This window comes from Egretta garzetta, unplaced genomic scaffold (assembly GCF_000687185.1).
Source record: "Egretta garzetta isolate BGI_Z169 unplaced genomic scaffold, ASM68718v1 scaffold944, whole genome shotgun sequence".
NCBI classification, from domain to species: domain Eukaryota; kingdom Metazoa; phylum Chordata; class Aves; order Pelecaniformes; family Ardeidae; genus Egretta; species Egretta garzetta.
Window position 1 is genome coordinate 14443 of NW_009259332.1, and position 16366 is coordinate 30808.

At 49.6% G+C, this 16366-nt stretch overlaps 3 protein-coding genes across 3 annotated transcripts in view; 2 read left to right on the plus strand and 1 right to left on the minus strand.

The window, feature by feature from the left end:
* KCNH4 (potassium voltage-gated channel subfamily H member 4) overlaps positions 1-2508 on the plus strand; it is a 12678-nt gene extending 10170 nt beyond the window's left edge. Inside the window, 1 exon segment of the mRNA XM_035892367.1 lies at positions 2501-2508. Within this exon segment, the coding sequence (XP_035748260.1) occupies positions 2501-2508 (8 nt within the window).
* Positions 2509-8706: 6198 nt separating this feature from the next.
* RAB5C (RAB5C, member RAS oncogene family) lies at positions 8707-13952 on the plus strand. Its single transcript, XM_035892364.1, has 5 exons — positions 8707-9065; positions 10142-10293; positions 10612-10734; positions 11463-11556; positions 11981-13952. Exons 1-5 carry the CDS (start codon positions 8900-8902, stop codon positions 12094-12096), a joined length of 651 nt encoding a protein of 216 aa, XP_035748257.1. The 5' UTR covers positions 8707-8899; the 3' UTR covers positions 12097-13952.
* Positions 13953-15233: 1281 nt separating this feature from the next.
* On the minus strand, positions 15234-16251 carry LOC104124453 (heat shock protein beta-11-like). Its single transcript, XM_035892365.1, has 2 exons — positions 15959-16251; positions 15234-15927 (listed from the first exon to the last, which is right to left on the minus strand). The coding sequence occupies exons 1-2, from the start codon at positions 16065-16067 to the stop codon at positions 15335-15337; spliced, it is 702 nt and encodes a 233-aa protein (XP_035748258.1). The 5' UTR covers positions 16068-16251; the 3' UTR covers positions 15234-15334.
* Between the last annotated feature and the right edge of the window lie 115 nt (positions 16252-16366).

Here is a 16366-nt window from a genome sequence, read left to right on the forward strand (position 1 = left end):
CGTCAAAGGTGATGATCTGAGACTGAAGGAGAACGTCGGGTGTGCACCGTGGAGCTCAGCTTTGGCGCCCCTTTGGGCTGCCTGCCCTCATAAGGAGGAAGGGCTCGCTGGGCAGCAGGGACAAGCGCCTGCTGTTGCTACGCTGGGTCTGCCTGGCTCCCGTTACCCGACTCCTTTGTCCCTCTTGTAGCGACGACTGTGAAAATTAAATGGAATTTGGGGAAGGTGTGGCACTCTATCCTTATGAGGTGGTATAATATTTTGTTGTAGCTAGTCAGCTGCTGACGTGGGAACAGAAACTGTAAGCCAGGTTCCTGAGAAGCGAGCTGCCTAAATGAAGGATGTGACTTTATCTGCTGAAAATAGGTTCTAGTGGAATGGAGCCCGTTCTGTATCGCTGCTGGTGACAAACACGGCCCCTGTGCCCCCTCCAAGGGGCATTTGTGAAGCAAACTGTGCAATGCTGCAGGCTCTTAAATAACTGAACTGCAAGAAAGTTTTGTAGCTTGCTGGGAAGGAGACCCAGGCATGCTCGGGTGCAAGGCCCTCCCTGGATTTTTGATACAGCGGGAGAGACCACTGCATGTAAGCTGAGAGCGTAGCCGCTATGTGATCCTGCAAAGGCTAAGAGCAGCAGATGCAAGTGTGAGCAACAGGTTTGTAGTGCTAAACCCTGCGAAGGCTGCTCGACCCTTATTCCTGGTTGTGCTCCTGAAACTCCAGGGGGCTGGGTGGGAGCTGTGGCAGTTGTAGGTGCTCTCTGCAAACTAACTGGGATTCTCACTGTAAACTGGTTTGCCAGCAAGACTAAATACAGTGTTGACCCGATCTCAGCTGACCTTTAGCTTGTTGCTTTTGTACGTGGCTGTTGGAGTTCTGACCTTGACTGTTTCCAAGCATGTAAGGAAATCGGAGGGAAGAATACGCTGAGGTACTATTTTAAGTCTTATGTGGAACAACTTGCATCTACTATTCTTAGCTTTTTGTGTGGTGGGTCAACACATATTTGAGCTGCCCTGCTTGTAGCATGACATCAGTTCTGCTTTGCACCAAGTTAGGGCTCCTGAGCCTACTCTGAAGGCAGGACTCCAACCTTGGTTGGGACCAAAAAAAGAAAGATACTTCTGATTCACATTGACCTGACGTGCCATGCTGCCTGCGTGAACTTTCTCGGAATATCCCATTAATGTTACCGCCTTGACTCTAAGAGTCTTTTGTGGGTGTAGGCAGCTACAAGACAGCGTTGGCCTTAATGCATTCTTGGAGTGAGGAGAGCAGGTAAAGCACAAGCCTGTATGGACCTGCAATGCTTAGATTTCAGCACTGGGACACAGTTACCGAACCTCCCAACTTCTCTTGAGTCTCCACCGTACGCCCGAACAGTCAACTACTTTCACAGCAAAAATCTACCTCTAGAGGCAATCTCTCCCTCTAAGATACTATTAGGTTGATTTACACTACGTTTGTTTTAAGATAGTGCCAGGCAACGTAGGTCCCTGGAGGCTGTTTGAGTAGGTGCTGATACCCCTTCAGGTGAGGGAGCAACACAGGCAAGATGAAACGGGACTCCTGAAGAAGGATTTAAGTTACTGGAGAGCAGTAAGGGGGAGGCCAGCTTGATGTGTGGATATGAATATTGTAAAGTAAAACATCTGTCTAGTTTAACTATGAACAGAGTTGGGGTTAGGTCCCTTTGCTTTACTAGGGAAAACAATAATGGATTGGGCAGTGTCTGAAGTAAAACTGTCTAGTAATGTCTTCATACTTTGTGTGCTTGGCCAAACTTAACTGTTGTGACAAGAAGTGGAATTATCTCCATTGCAGCAAAGCTCTTCTGCATCTAAAGAGGAATCAGCTCTAGAATTGCTCAAGGCCCTGCTAGTCATCAGCTCTTGATCCAAACTTCTTAAACCGCTGTGTGTTTAGCGGGTAGGTGATCACGGCATATCCCTGAAAAGGGAGGGGGGAGAGAATGCCAAGTACTCTCAGACACAGGAAATGAAATGGGAACGCTTCTAATGAAGTGGGTGTAGCCCAAAGTATTTTGGTCAGCATACTTAAAAGAGGGTAGAATGTAGAAACAGTTGAATCAGCTGGTTTCTTCCCTTGGGGTATGAAGTTTGAAGTCCTCTTATGCAAGTTCTGTGAAGTTGTCAGAGTAACACTATGAAAAAGCTCCAAATGCTAGGCAGAAACAATGAACCTTCCTAGAAGTGACAGTATCGGGGAAGAACAAAGCTTCATCTAAATCCTAAAAAGAATGCTTTCCTCCCCTGGAGCACAGGAATGAACTGCTGGAGTAGGTCTACATAAACAGATAAGAAAACGCTGGGTTTTGTGTTTGCTTTTATTTGGTAGAGCTCCAAATAAAGGAGCTGCTAGAGGCAAGAGATTGTTGTGCAGTCTGGAAAAGATATTATGAAGGTCACTGACTCTTTTTGCAGTGAAGATGGCAATTTTTTGCTTTGTGTTGTTAATGATCTTGCCTTCTTGTTCACAGAACAGTAGGCGCTATCTAAAGGTACGTGTTGCTGAACTCTTGGAGAAAAATTAAGCCGTGTCTTTTGAGGGGATGCTGAGCGGTGGGCAATATCAAGAACAGGATTTAAAAGAACCTTCCCTGCAGAATTAAAAACCTGATGCTTTTGTTCAGTTTGTAGTTGGTCCAGACTTCAGTCATGAGTTACTCCTTCAGCCTAGCTGTGCCTCATCTGCTGTGAAGTAAGACCAAGTTCTTGCAGTATCAAGGATAACTAAAAGTGGGTAAGACCTTCAAGAGGGAGTTAATGTGAGGACAGGGAATATGGAGGCTTTGCTCCCTACAACTAGTGAGAAGCTCATGTAAAATGAAGGTCACGCAAAGCTCTTCCACAGAAGTCTTTTGCTGCAATTCAAGCCTTGCTAGGACTTGGGAGAAAGCTGCCACTGCTCATTTTGCTCTTTATTTTAAAGCAATCTTTGTAAGTGTATTGTCTCCATAGCTTAGTTAATTAGCACTTGACTGAAGCAGTGCTAAAAGCTTGTGTTCACGGGTCTTCTGTTGCTCTGATCTGGTGTGAGTTCACTTGTGTCCAAGCTGCTGAGGGTGTGTTGGCCCTGGTTAGAATGAGTTCTAGAAGTGCTACCTTCACCATGTGTTTCTCTTCAGCTTTGGTGATCTGATAGGACACTAACTGCAGTTTTAAAAGCAATTAGTCATGCTATTCTGCAGAATTAAAACCCCTGCTGGATTAGGCATGGAACTTCCTTGTGCTGCCAGTGTGACCAATGTGATAATAACTCTTGTTGCTGATACCTATTCAACTCTGAGTATAAAAAAAGGTAGCTCCAAGGTAGCATCAGTAGGTGTAATGCTTTTTTACCTCATGAGGTGTTTTCAAGAGTTCTTGCTAGAGGATAACTCCTTAAACCTAGGAAGCCCTTCTAGCCAGTTTAACCCCCCCACATCCCCTCAGAAGACTTGAGGGAGCTGCATAACTCTCTTTGGTCAAAGTACTGCACTTCTTGACTCAGTTGTGTAGGCTGTGATCTTTGTTGCATTGTCCCAAAGTCAGATCAGCTTTATAGGATGCATGGGTGTTCCTGGCTTCATAGTTTCTTAACAGCTTTAGAGCTGACTTGCCTAGCTCAAGCAGGTGTCATCTGGCAAATGAAATTCAGCCTCAAACTGAGCAGTAGCTTTCTGTACATAACGATGTGTTCCAAGTTGGTCTTAGGCCTCTGCTTGCATCATGATGTGATGGAAAGGCCTCTTCTGCTGGCTTGGCCCCGGATTGCCCGGCTGGGTGTAGCTGCCTGTTGTGCTGTCCTGCTAGCTCAGCTGCGCAGAGCATCTGTGCTGGATTGAGTGGTAGCTGCAGGGTAGTGGCCTTGAGATCTCTGATGATAGAATTGTTTTTGAAAAGCTGCTTTGAAAAACACCCAGCTGCTGGGGCTGCTTTGGAGGCCACGGCTCTGCAGATGTTGGGAAACAGGTCTGTGTATTAAAAGCACAAAAAGGAGCTGGTATTCTGGATTCTGCTACACTTGTGCAGGACTGAAGCTACCAAAAAAGTAATTTTTTGCTGATGTAAATCCTATTTATCTTTAGATTAAACTGAGTGTGTGCAAGTCTTTGGAAGGCTTGGGCACAAGACTCGACAGAAGTTGTGACTTTAACTTATGATGGTGTTAAAACCATAGGAGTGCTTCCGAAACTACTGTCTGGGCTGATTTAGGTTTGTGAATCTATACTTCAAGGCTGTAGCGCTGCTCCTGACAATTGCAATGACTAGTTCCCCAATTTAGAGCTGTGACTGAAGCCTTACTGATCAAGAGACTAAGTGCTCTTTGTTTGTGGAGGGAAGTGCATGTTGTCCGCGGAAAGATGATGTATTAAAACTGATCAGACTTTACGGGGCTGAGGGATTGAGGTCTGTACTTGCAAGTTTGTTTCCTGGTTCGTCTCATTGGGAAGAGCTGGATCTGGTGCTCCTTCCTCTGCAGTATGGACCCTACTGCAGTAAGGCTTTTGCAGTTTGTTCTTATTAATCCTATTAACATGTTGGAAAATCAGGTTGATGCTCCATGCAACGTTAGTCTGGGCTAGTGGAGACTGTGTGGTGTTCTCCTGGGTCCCACGCTTCCTGCTGGTCCTGCTCGTGGAAGCTGCTGGTGAATCTGGGTCCTAAAGCTGACTTGCCAGTTCTGGGTGGGAGCAAGGTAGCACGAGCTTCCTGCTAGTGGTGGCTAGCTGCCCATTCAGTGTTAGGTGAAGCAAAACCGCTCAGTAACTTCAGGGGTTGCGTTGCCAAGAAATTCATGTAATGCTGTCAGCTATTTAACAAGATAAATACTTCACTGGGGCTTTTGTCTTGAGTATTTTGATTCTAAGCCAACAAATCCCCAGTGAAATGGCTTCTTGCATAGCTGAGAGCAGAAGCAGTCCTCTTGAAGTAACTAGATTCTTTAGGATTGGGTTTCTAAGTATCGCCAGCTTCCAGAGTAGTCCTTGCTGCTGGGTGAACGCAGGGCAAAGACACCAGATTCTGAACAACTGACACCGTAAGCCAGGAGCTTCCCTGTGACACGGAGTCTTGTGAAGCAATTGTCTCCTGCAGGGGTTAACATGGGGGTCCGACAGTAATTGCCCTCTGGAGATTGGGGTTCTTGTCCTGGGCTGGTTGGTGCTGTTCTCGATCATCCGAACAGCTCTGGAGAACTGCCTTGCTCTTGGGTAGGCTGTGAGCGTAGCAGTGTTGACACACGCTTTCTCATGTAGGGCATTCAGATTCTTGAATTCAATATTCATGGGAGTGTACAAGCCCCTAGAACAAATCCTGGCGAATGGGTGAATTGTTGAGAGGAGCATGAACTGCAGAAATGATCGACCTAGAGTTCTGTTGGACTGCATCATGCGTTGAAACTTGCCTTTGATCTCACAGCAAACAAGAGACTGTTCCAAGAGTTTACAATAAAAAAAAAATGGTACTTTTGCCTGTGTGATGCAGAGCTCCTGCATGCGCTTCAGTAGGGCAGGCAAACCAGCACAGACCTTTTTATGGATCTTGTGACATCCCAAGCTGCTGAGTTTCACTAGTTGCAGGAAGCTAGTAGGAAAATTAATACTTCTTAATCTTGATTACAGGAGTACCCTATCATACCCTTCCTTCTCGTGGTCTTGACTTCTTGAATTAGTATGGCAAGCTGCAAGTTCAGCTGCTTTCTCTTGTCTGCACGGTATCGCTGTAGTTATTTTGGTCTGACTGACCCATGGCTGGAGTGTCGGTGCTCTCACGGGGAGCAGGGAGGCACGCATGCCTGATCAGCTCTGCTGGAAGAGGGGCCGAACAGGCTCCCTGAGCATCAGAAATGGCTTTGTACAGCACGAAGCACTCGGGTTCTCAAACTGATCATCGCTGATCTAGTGTGGATCCAGGCTGTGTAGCTCATCTGGCTGTTACTTCTGCATTCAGCAGAGTGGAGTTCTGTTCCTGATGGGAATGTAGAAATCCTCAAAGACGTTGGCATTAGCAAAAAGTACCACAGTGATCCTCCTGCAATGGAGAGTTCTCACTGTCTACAGCTTTGGTAGTCATTCACTTCAATTATTTGGCCTTCCTGTGAATGTCAGCAGAAATACTAAGGTGGTCGTTCTGATCCTGTCTATGTTCTTAGCTGGAGACCCTTGGTGAGGTGGCTGCACTTAGGGTCATCTGAACTGCATAAATTCCCCCCAAACATCCTAAAGATCTGGGCAGCTTCTCAGATGAACACAAAGTCAATATAATCCGGCAGCCAAGCTTCAAACCATCTTTAGATGATGATCAGGTTCTCTATAATTAAAAGTGGTCGCAGACTCCAGCTGCTTGACTACCCGCTCTGATCAGCAGCTCTCCATGACGAGCTGGACGTACAGACATGCTTGCTTAATTCTGTTGGAGTTCACGCGGCACAACCAGATGGCAAAATGAATCTGTGAAATATAGGTCACACTAAGACTTGAGGATGTCAACAGGCTCATTTCCTTGTTTTGCTCTGGGAATCACCCCTATCGTATTTCAGGAGGTCATAACTCCGTGGAGGCATGATTCACGTGGCATTTAATGTGCAAGACTGTTAGTCTGCAGCAGTGACAGAGCTTACGTATTGCTGATAGACTGCCCTGGTAAATGAATACAAGGTTAAACAAGCAAAAGCTGTTCCCTTGCAAACTCTGGTTAGAGGAGAAACTCTAAAAGGTGGGAACTTTTTTTCAGGCTGGTAGAGATGTAGAGCTGCTGATGTGCCCCTCGAACCTGGTGGTAACCAAACTGCTCCTGGCCGGAGCTGCAAAACGCTGCTTCCTCACTGTCCAGCAAAACAAGTTGCTAATTTACTTCTTATCAAGCTTTCTCATCCTGTCAAAACAGTGTTTGTCCTTTCTAGGAAGAGGAGACAGTCTTTCCCAGACCCAGAATTGTGGTTTCTTCACTGATTTAACCCAAGACTGGGCAGGCCACTCAAAGCCATGGCTTCTTCACAGCTTGGGCTACTGAAACATCTCACTGCGTTGCAGAGTGACTCCTCTCTTACCTGCTAGCTTCAGCAAACAGTATGGGCTTAACAGTGGGTTTCTGGCTTGCCTCCTGGTCAAAACAATTTGAGGTTGAATGTCTCTGTAGGTCAGAGCATGCTCAAGAGCTTTTGCGTTTTGAAAGCTGAAGGGATTCTCTGGCTGATGATGCTAATGCTGCCCCTTCCTTCCAGATGAGCTCTTGGATGGAAATGGCTGTAGGTTTCCTGTCAAACTAGGGAATTGAGTTGAAACTTGAGCTGTACTTAAAGTAGCCTCTCGCAGTCACACCTGGATAGGCCTTGCTCTGGAAAGCAGGTACCTGAAACTCTTCTTTGGTAAGCCTCTTGAGGTGGGCCTGAGCCTTGTTCACAGGACACTGCTCCAGGTCAGACCCATTTCAACCTGCTTTAAGCATCTCAGTCGTAGGAATCTGGTATTTGCTGGGTAAATGCTGGATGTACTCGGAGCATACCCAGAGTTTCCTTGGGGGTATACTCGGAACAAGGAGAAACTGGCTTTTGGGGGATTTTCTTTGCAGTTGTCTCTGTCAACAAGAAGCTTGGGTTATGAGGGTTGAAGGGAATGTGGTGATGCAGAACAGATGCGATCAGTTGTAGCGTTTGTCATTGACAGGAGTTGTGATGAGAACAGGAAATATGCCTGAACCTGTGGAAATGTGCCCTTCGAAAGTATTCCTATTCTCTGCTGCATGCAGCTGAGTAGGGGTTAGGAAGGCTCGGAGGCTTCACTTGTGGTTAACTATGGATGTAAACCAGCTTGTCTTGCTGCTCTTGCTGTTGTTTTGTGCTTCTGCACAACTCTAGAGACTTGGTGCTGTTGAATTGAGCACTGGGGAGATGGATGGCAGTTCTGGTCATGGGTGATGCTCCCTGTTTGTGCTGTTCAGCATAGCTGGGTTTGAACAGTCTTCTCATGAAGAACGAGGCCAGTAGGCTGATGACCTGGAATGATGTAGGATAAGGGGAATGAGGCAGCTGGGATGGGGTGTGGGAAGCATTAGGTGTTGCCTCTGCATTTGGATCAAGCTGTTGAGACTCTTGTTCGGTTCCCTTTGCAGCAGGGATGGGGAGATGTTGCTTTCAGTCTCTGAATACACAGCCTGTGCCCGGAGAGCGGCTGCTACCAAATGCCTTTCCTCCCTCTGGCAGGCTGCTTGCGTAGCAATTCAAAGCCCTTCTTCAGGACTGCTCTAAGATGCCATGTTTAATGGCTTGCTGGGAGTGCCTCTAAACTAACAGCCTGAATATAGAAGCTCCCTTTATCTGAATGCCTTGTGATCTGAAGGGCTGACGTACAGGACTGCTTCCCCTAATGGCTTACGTGAGGCACTTCAACATCTCTGTACTGCATTGATACTCTGAAGTTGCTACCTTGTGAACTTGGGAGATGAGGAAGGACCTGAAGGTCAACCTCGGTTACCTCTGTGAGCTGAGTAATTGTTGTTTTAATAGATGAAGCTCTAATAACACTGTGTGCTGGCTGGTCTTTACTTGCCTCACCCTAGCAAGGTGTAATGTCTACACATAGTGGAAGTTCTGGAGGGCCCGCTGGTGGGGAGGAAAGCTTGTGTTAACAATATCCCTTCTGACTGCTGACTGACAGAAGCTGCCCAATAGTGCTGTGGTGCATGTGGTTGATAACTTTCCACCGTGGGAAGGGATCACCGCCTGCCTGTGCTGATGGTGGCTGCAGATCAAACTCACCCTCTAGAACTGGTACGGCTGGTCCATGAGCGGGTCACTAACTCTGATCTCCTCTTCCAGTTGCAACCTGCCTCCAGGTGGATCCCAGTGCAGAACCTGCAGCATCCTTAACTCTTGGCACTCCTGCACTTAGACCGCAATGGCAGGTCGAGGTGGAGCTGCTCGACCGAATGGACCAGCTGCTGGAAACAAAATCTGCCAGTTTAAACTTGTGCTCTTGGGGGAGTCGGCGGTGGGGAAGTCCAGCCTTGTTCTGCGCTTCGTGAAAGGGCAGTTCCACGAGTACCAGGAGAGCACGATTGGAGGTGAGTGCCAACTCCAAATACCTCTGGCTAGAAGATGCTGGCCTCACCAATGCAGTCCAGGGCTATTGGAAGCATTAATGGCTATTTCAATCCAGTTTGGGTTTTTTGCTGTAAATAGTCAAGCAGCTAACGCTTTAACTCTTGGTTTCCAACTTGTTTGTTGGTGTGAAGATCAGCACAGCAGAGAATAATGCTATGGCAACCACGCGCTCTGCCTCTAAGGCGTCTTCACTTCCAGTGCTTGAATTCTTGCTTCTAATTAGAATTGAGGCCTTCATCTTGGTTTATAGCCCTTAATTATCTTTTCAGACCATGACCTGGGATTTTGGGGTTGTTTCTAGCCTGATACTGTTAAGTACTTCCACAGCTCTTTTCAGGTCTCGTAGTTCTTTAGTTTGAAATCATTAGCATGGTGTCACCAATCAAAGGTCGGTCAGCACCTGGGTTTCTGGGCAGTAATATTAGGAGGTGTGTATGGAGAAAAGGCTTGATTAATCCCTGCATGGGTTACTATAGGGACAAAGTATAGCTGTAAGTATAGCTTATGGGCAAACAGGGCTTAGTGCTCCTCTGCAGGGGGCCATGTGGGCACTCTGCGGTTCTGCTTCAGTCTGCATCCGAGGCTGGTTGCCTTTATCCTAGTTGTAACACAGGGTATTATAGTCACTGGAACAAGAAAATAACCAGTTACTAAATTGGGGATTGCAGTGTAACTGGGCTGACTTCAGTGCTTTGGCACTTGTGGTGCTCTCCAAAGCTAATCCTGGCGATGTTGCAGCTGCACTGTGTGATCTGTGAGAGGAGGCTGGGGAAGGGACTGGCAGTGCTGCTGCTCCGGTGGCTGGCTGCTCTCAGGGCCACCTTCCCATCGGCTGTGTGGGGGCTCTTGGGTTCCTGTGTGCGAGGAGCTTAACGATCCAGCAGAGCTGCAACTTCCACAGCAAGTGGCACTGCACTGGCCTCTGCCTGGGGCTTCTGCTCGTTCCTGTGGAAAAGCAGAACTGCTCCAAGCTCCTGGCTCTTGCTGCAGGGGCTCTCCAGCTGGAGGTAAGGCAAACATGCACCTTCTTTTTCAGCTGCCTTCCTAACACAGACAGTCTGTCTGGATGACACAACAGTGAAGTTTGAAATATGGGATACAGCAGGACAAGAACGGTATCACAGCCTGGCACCGATGTATTACCGAGGTGCCCAGGCAGCCATCGTTGTCTACGACATCACTAACACAGTGAGTACTGCTCAGGGCTGTGAGTGTTTACTGGGGAGGAGGTGTCTGCACTTGCAGCTAATGCTTCTCAGTTCCCTGGGAGAGTGTCTGGGTCCAGAGCCCCTGCAGATGCCTGCCTGCAGGTACTGAGTTTCATGAAAACTGCTAATGGCCTCTTCCTCAGTTCTGACCAAGGCTGTCTAAGCTGATAAAGGATCCTGCTCCAAAATGCTACAGAGGCAGAACACTTCTTACACAAAAGACTTGTTCTAATCATATCTTCACTGGGGATTAATAAGAGGCTGCCCTTCCTGACTGCTGCCTCCTGTTTGTTTCCAGGACACATTTGTACGAGCCAAGAACTGGGTGAAAGAGTTGCAGAGGCAGGCTAGCCCCAATATTGTAATTGCACTAGCAGGAAACAAGGCAGACCTTGCTACGAAGAGAGCTGTGGACTTCCAGGTGAGTGGGAATCCAGATCAGTTGTTACCTGAGCGAGCCAGGAAAGCAGCTTTTTTTGCTTAAGTGGGGGAGGTGGTGGCTGTGTGCAAAACGGTTTGAGGGAGAGTGGAAGTCAAGATTTATGCCACTCAAAAGGGAGTTGTAGCCTGCCTTTCCCATACACTCCGTTCACAGCCCTTGTGCCTCTTGTTGGTAACAATTATGATGAATGTGAAGAATAAGGCCCACAGAGCACAAGCTTCTGTCTTCAGTCTTTCCTGGTGCCGTACTCACCTGGGGCTGTCTCCAGCAGTGTATGAAACCGCATCTTTTAGATACAAGGCACGTGAAGAATCATTCCCAGCTTGTTCTCTACTCTTCACAGCTCTTACCTTGTCTAAGGCAGACTTTCAAGGAGAAGCTCTTATCTCAGACCTCTGCACAGGATTGCTTGTGGTGCATTTACAGTGTGTGTTACTCTCCCAGCTAACCAAAGTACAAGGTGTTTGTGCTGCTTGGGACATGCTGTGTCTACATTTGGCTCACAAACAGTCTGTGCTGCTGGGACAGCAGTGTGCATGTCTCCCAGCTGTCCTGGCCAGGCAGGGTCAGGGGACTGGGGTGGAATGTCTGGCCTGGGGTGGGACAGGGTTTCTTTGGTGTTCAGTTTGCCAACAAGTGAAGCGTGTGAAGCCTGCTTGGGCCTCTTGGCAGGATGCCTTTAACCACTCTGATGTGATTGTTTGTAGGATGCACAAACATATGCAGATGACAACAGCTTGCTGTTCATGGAGACGTCGGCAAAGACAGCGATGAATGTGAATGAAATCTTCATGGCAATAGGTAACAGCTTGTGTGCAGGCTGGCTGGAGTAGCTCTGAGAACCAGCTGTGAGCTGTGCAGCCCACTGGAAACCACGGGAGCTCCCATGTCAGCCAGGGTCTGGAGGCTCTTACGGGAGTGGACAACCAGTTTGCTGTGCTTCCTGTGAACAGTTGCTCCCTGAGTGCTTGGAGCCTTTGCCTTCAAAGCCTATTCCCTCTCTCCCTTTATCTGGGGCGGTGGGTAAGGAAGGAGCAGGATTGATGACAGCCAGAACTAGAAGTGGGTTGGTTTGCTGTATGCGTGCTGCTAGCAGGAGTTTGGGGTTGGGCATTGAAGAGGTGAAGGCTTGGGCCAGAGCAGGGCTGAGCCCAGCCTCTGATCTGCAGTGGGGAGGGGGTTGGCCTCTGTAGAGGAGCCTACTAATGTCTTTGTTTCTTTCTAGCCAAGAAACTGCCAAAAAATGAACCCCAGAATGCTCCTGGTGGGCCAGGTAGGAATCGGGTGGTTGACCTTCAGGAGAGCAGTCAGCCTAGCAGGAGCCAGTGCTGCAGCAATTGAGCAGCCGTTCCTGCCTGACGGAGCCATCGAATGACGTGACTGGAATCCACGCTAACAATCGCACTTACCGTAGAGCGGCTGGGGGGGGGGGGGGGGATTTCTCCATCCCTTTCTGATCATAGGCTGGAGGGAGTTCTTCCACCTGCACCTTTCTGTACAAATACTAATTCAATTCTAAGTCTTAAGTCACTTTTTTAATATATGAACTTCTGTTCTTCCCTCTTCCTGGTGGTGGTGGATGCATGACCTGGTGTCTGCCCAGCCAGCTCAGCCCTTCCCACGGGTGAGGGCCAGCAGCACCCAGGTCCCACAGTACTGTAGTTCACTATTGGAAACAAAGGGATATTGAGACTAGACAACCTTGTTTAAAATTACCCATATGTAAAAGCTAAGGCTAAGACCAGTACGATAGGCCTAGAACAACCACTAAACTGTAGCATTATAGTGACAAACTCTGGCTTTTTCAGCCACTTATTGACCAAATCAATGATGAGTATTCTGGGGTGGGGCAGAGGGAAGCAAAACTGGTTTCTTCTGTATTTTGTATTGTATGTTTCTTCATGTAACCAATCAGTATCTTGTCAATATAGTACATACAACTAGCTGCCTGTTGTCTTTATTTGTGTTGGACTCTAGCATGCCAACTCTCTCTTTTTTTTTCTATCTCCGGTTCTGTCGTAATGCACTAATCCTGTTGCAACTTTTGCAAAAATCTTGTATAGAAAATTGTCCTTTTTTTGATGGTTGTGATGCCACTAATGTTGTTAACCCTACTCTGGTGTGAATACACTTGGTTTACTGATGTACAGAGGTGGGGTGGGGGAAACCTCGGATAACTTGTCAGTGGAAACAATATGTATTACGAAAGCCTGTAATTCCACAAAGTATGAAGGGAGGTATTAAAATGGCTTCTGTTGCCAGACTCTAACTGATGTTGGCTGCTGCCTAGTGCCTAATGCAATGTCTTATGCATACTGGTATTTAAGAGGAACTGTCAACCTAGTCTTCATCACAAACTTCAGTTTTGTGTGATTAAAAACAAAATTTTTATAAACCTATCATAATCAACCATGTTCATGTTTCTTAATCAGCTCAAACCAGAAAGGGGAGTGGACCAGAATGTAACAGTTGTGCTGGAGGCTGAGATGTGCTAGGCTGCTTGTGGTGCGTACAACACCCGGCTCTTCCGTAGGGATGCGTGGCCTTCCTTTCCTGGGCAGGGAGCAACATGGGCAGCTTGCCCTCAGACCTGTGGGCTCTGCTGGCTCCCTCCAGGGGCAGGAACTCCTTACAGAGAGGCTGCAGGTGGTTCAATAAGCTTGTGGTGTGCTGTGCAGTGGCATGCAAGGAAGTTTGAGGTAAATAGTGGGAGTTTTTAATTGCTTCTAGGGAAACTACCCACAGCTTGAGGTGGGGGGAGCTTGGCTTGACAAGTGGACAGGCTTAGGAATACTGTGCTCAAGTATTAATGAACAAAATGGCTCTGTCCCTGGTGGATGATGGCCTTGAAAGGTGCTGCTCTCCTGTTGCTGCTGCATGGACTCTTGAGATCCTTACAGCTGTGGGTGAGACCTGGAGTCAATATGGAAAACAGAGCATCCCCTTGCAGCTCTGCCGCTACCATGTGTGCTGCTGGGCCAGCACCATTCGTGCTTGGGAGAGCTTGAAGATTGTGATGTGCTGATGCTTGAACCTGCTGTTCCTCAGCTGCGTGGCTGCTGCTGAATCTCTGCGAGAGGCACAGCTACAGTCGACTGCGACCAGCCCCGGGCTGGGCTTGCCCTCGGCTGGCAGCGTTGGGGCTATGAAAGCTCTGCTGGGTACCTGCGAATAAAGTTGTCTGTGTGAACAGCCTTGGCTCATGTGGGCTTCATCCTCTGTCTGAGGTCTTGGTGCCTTTTGCTTGTGCTGGATTTCCTTAAAACCCTGGCAGTGGGAAGGGCCTAGAGTGACTCAGTGACTGAGTTTGTGATGTCTGGCTGGAGCAGAGGTGGTATGTGGGCTCCACCAGCCTCAGATGGGCTTTGCTCACCTGGTGTCGCTTGTTCCCATTCCCTGCAAGGGAGCCTGACTGCTCATCTGCCAGAGGAGCTCCAGACCTCTGCAGGACATCCAAGGTCTTGTCGCTTCCAGTGTGGTTTGGACTGCTGCTGCTTTTTTTCCAGGCAGCAAGAGAGGGACCTGTTGAAGAGCTTCCCTGATTCCCAACTGAGCAACCCTGTGAGCAGGAAGCGAGGTGCTGTTGCCATCTGCTGGCATTTTGTGCTTGGTTCCTGGTTGACAGGGCTTCATTTCTGGCTCCTTCCAGGACTCTGGGTCTCCATCTCTATGAAGGAACCTGTGATACCCTAAGGGGTGTCTTGGTGCTGGTGCTGCTCAGCTGTATGGGACTCTGTGTCAGGGCTGGGGACCTGTTGCTGGCCACAGAACCATGTGGCCACGCTTGGCAGAGCAGAGCCTCCTTGCTGCTGGCACCGTGCTCCCATGGGGAAGGGCTGTCTGAGCTCGGAGCAGCTCTAGCACAAACAGGCGTGCCTGCCTGCATACCTGCTGCCTGCCCGGGCCTGAGCAGGGGTGTTTGTGGTGGTTACACAGAGCATCTGGAAATGGGCTTCATCCCCTCCTGCTCCTGGGATCCCAGAGGGTGTTCTAGGAGCCCCTTTCCAGGCTGCTTGGGAGGAAAAAGGACAGCTACAACAGGGGCACCCTACACCCAGCCGGGCCCTCCAGCACAGTTCTCTTCCCATTTGGTGGCGTTGGCCAGGGAGCGAGGGGCTGTGGGGCTGGTGCCGATGCTGGCAGCGACGTGAGGAGGGGGTGAAGGCAGCCTGCCCGCTCCCCAGGAGAGCTGCCTCTGCTCCAGGACAGGTCAGTACTCCCTGCTTGGGAGCTCCTTGCCTCCCCCACCCTGAGAGCTCAGTGCTCACAGATCCCCTCCCTCCCTCTGGGTCTGCTGTTGGCCCCATTTTGTGCCGCCCTGAGGCACCAAGAGAGGTTCTTCCCTCTCTGTGCATCCAGCTCCTTTGGCAGCAAGAGCTGAGACCAGGACCCAGCCTCCGCATCAATCAACACCAGGAGACCACAAGCGGGTTCTATGCAAAAGTATTTTTATTGGATACAAAAACATTCCAGTATAGTGAAAAAAAGACATCATTGCTGATGGAGCTTGTCTGGGCTAAAACCCAAGACTTGCTCCAATCTCCTCGGGTCCTGCCGCGGGCCATCGGTTCCTCTCCTTTTACACCTGGGCTTTGGTGGTGGCTCCATCCTCAGAGGCTGGTCCAGGCTGTGGTGCTGCAGGGCTGACCTGGATGGGCACGTTCCTCTCCGGGGCGGCCGGCAGGGCCAGCTTGGGGGCCTCGATGCGGAGCTGCCCCTCCTTGGACAGGGAGCACGTCAGCGCCTCGGCGTCCACCTCCTCGGGCACGTCCCACTCCCGCTTCAGCACCTCGTACTTGTAGGAGAAGGAGCCCTTCTCATCGACATTCTGCGTCTCCTTCTGCCCCACCAGGACCACTTTCCTTCCCACCACCTTCACTGACAGCTGCTCGGGAGCAAAGTTCTTCACATCCTGGCAGATGGAGAAGCCCTCCCCGGAGCCCTGGGTTGGAGCTGTGCTGGTGCTTGGGGCTGGCTCCATGGCGGTGGCTCCTTGGCTGGTCAGGAGCTGCTCGAAGCTGCTCATGAACTCCCGAGCTTTCTCCATCTCCTGCTGCAGCTCAGTGAAGATGGTTTCAGCGTGCGGCCAGAGGGTCCTCACTGTGCCCAGCCGGGTGGCCAGGGAGCTGGAGGCGAATGGTGCGAGGTGCATTCGGCAAAGCATTGCTGCTGGTCTGCTGGTCTGGTGCTGCTGGTGCTGCTGGTGCTGCTGGTGGCTGTCCAGTTATCCCCTCTCCAGTGGGCTGGAAGCGCTCTGCCCCAGTGCTGCCGCCTGTGGCTTTTATTCCCCTTCCCGGGAGGAGTGGCCTCATCCTGCGCGTCACGTCATCCTCTGGAGAAGAGCTCAGCTCTTTCCAGCCCGTTCCAGCTCATTCTTGTTACTCACCCATGAGGAGAGGCACCTCTTACGTCGTGCCCAGCATACCTTTGCTCTTAGTCTTGCAGCTCTGCTCTCCTGGCTTATAATTAGCAGCATCACCTCAGCCTCCGAACGGGGTGCCTGAGCCACCCCTGCCAAAAATCTGTGGTCTTTCTACTTCCCAAGCAGGGAGCGGGGCTGGGCTCCTCTCCTCCCTGCCTTCCCCACCTTGCCTGTGCTTGCCTCCCCCCC

Coding starts and splice junctions, on each gene's coding strand:
- RAB5C (XM_035892364.1), top strand. CDS start 8,900: ATGGCAGGTCGAGGTGGAGCTGCTCGACCGAATGGACCAGCTGCTGGA. Junction 9,066..10,141: donor CCAGGAGAGCACGATTGGAG/GTGAGTGCCAAC, acceptor CTTCTTTTTCAG/CTGCCTTCCTAACACAGACA. Junction 10,735..11,462: donor AGAGAGCTGTGGACTTCCAG/GTGAGTGGGAAT, acceptor GATTGTTTGTAG/GATGCACAAACATATGCAGA.
- LOC104124453 (XM_035892365.1), bottom strand. CDS start 16,067: ATGAGGCCACTCCTCCCGGGAAGGGGAATAAAAGCCACAGGCGGCAGC. Junction 15,928..15,958: donor TGGACAGCCACCAGCAGCAC/CAGCAGCACCAG, acceptor AGACCAGCAGAC/CAGCAGCAATGCTTTGCCGA.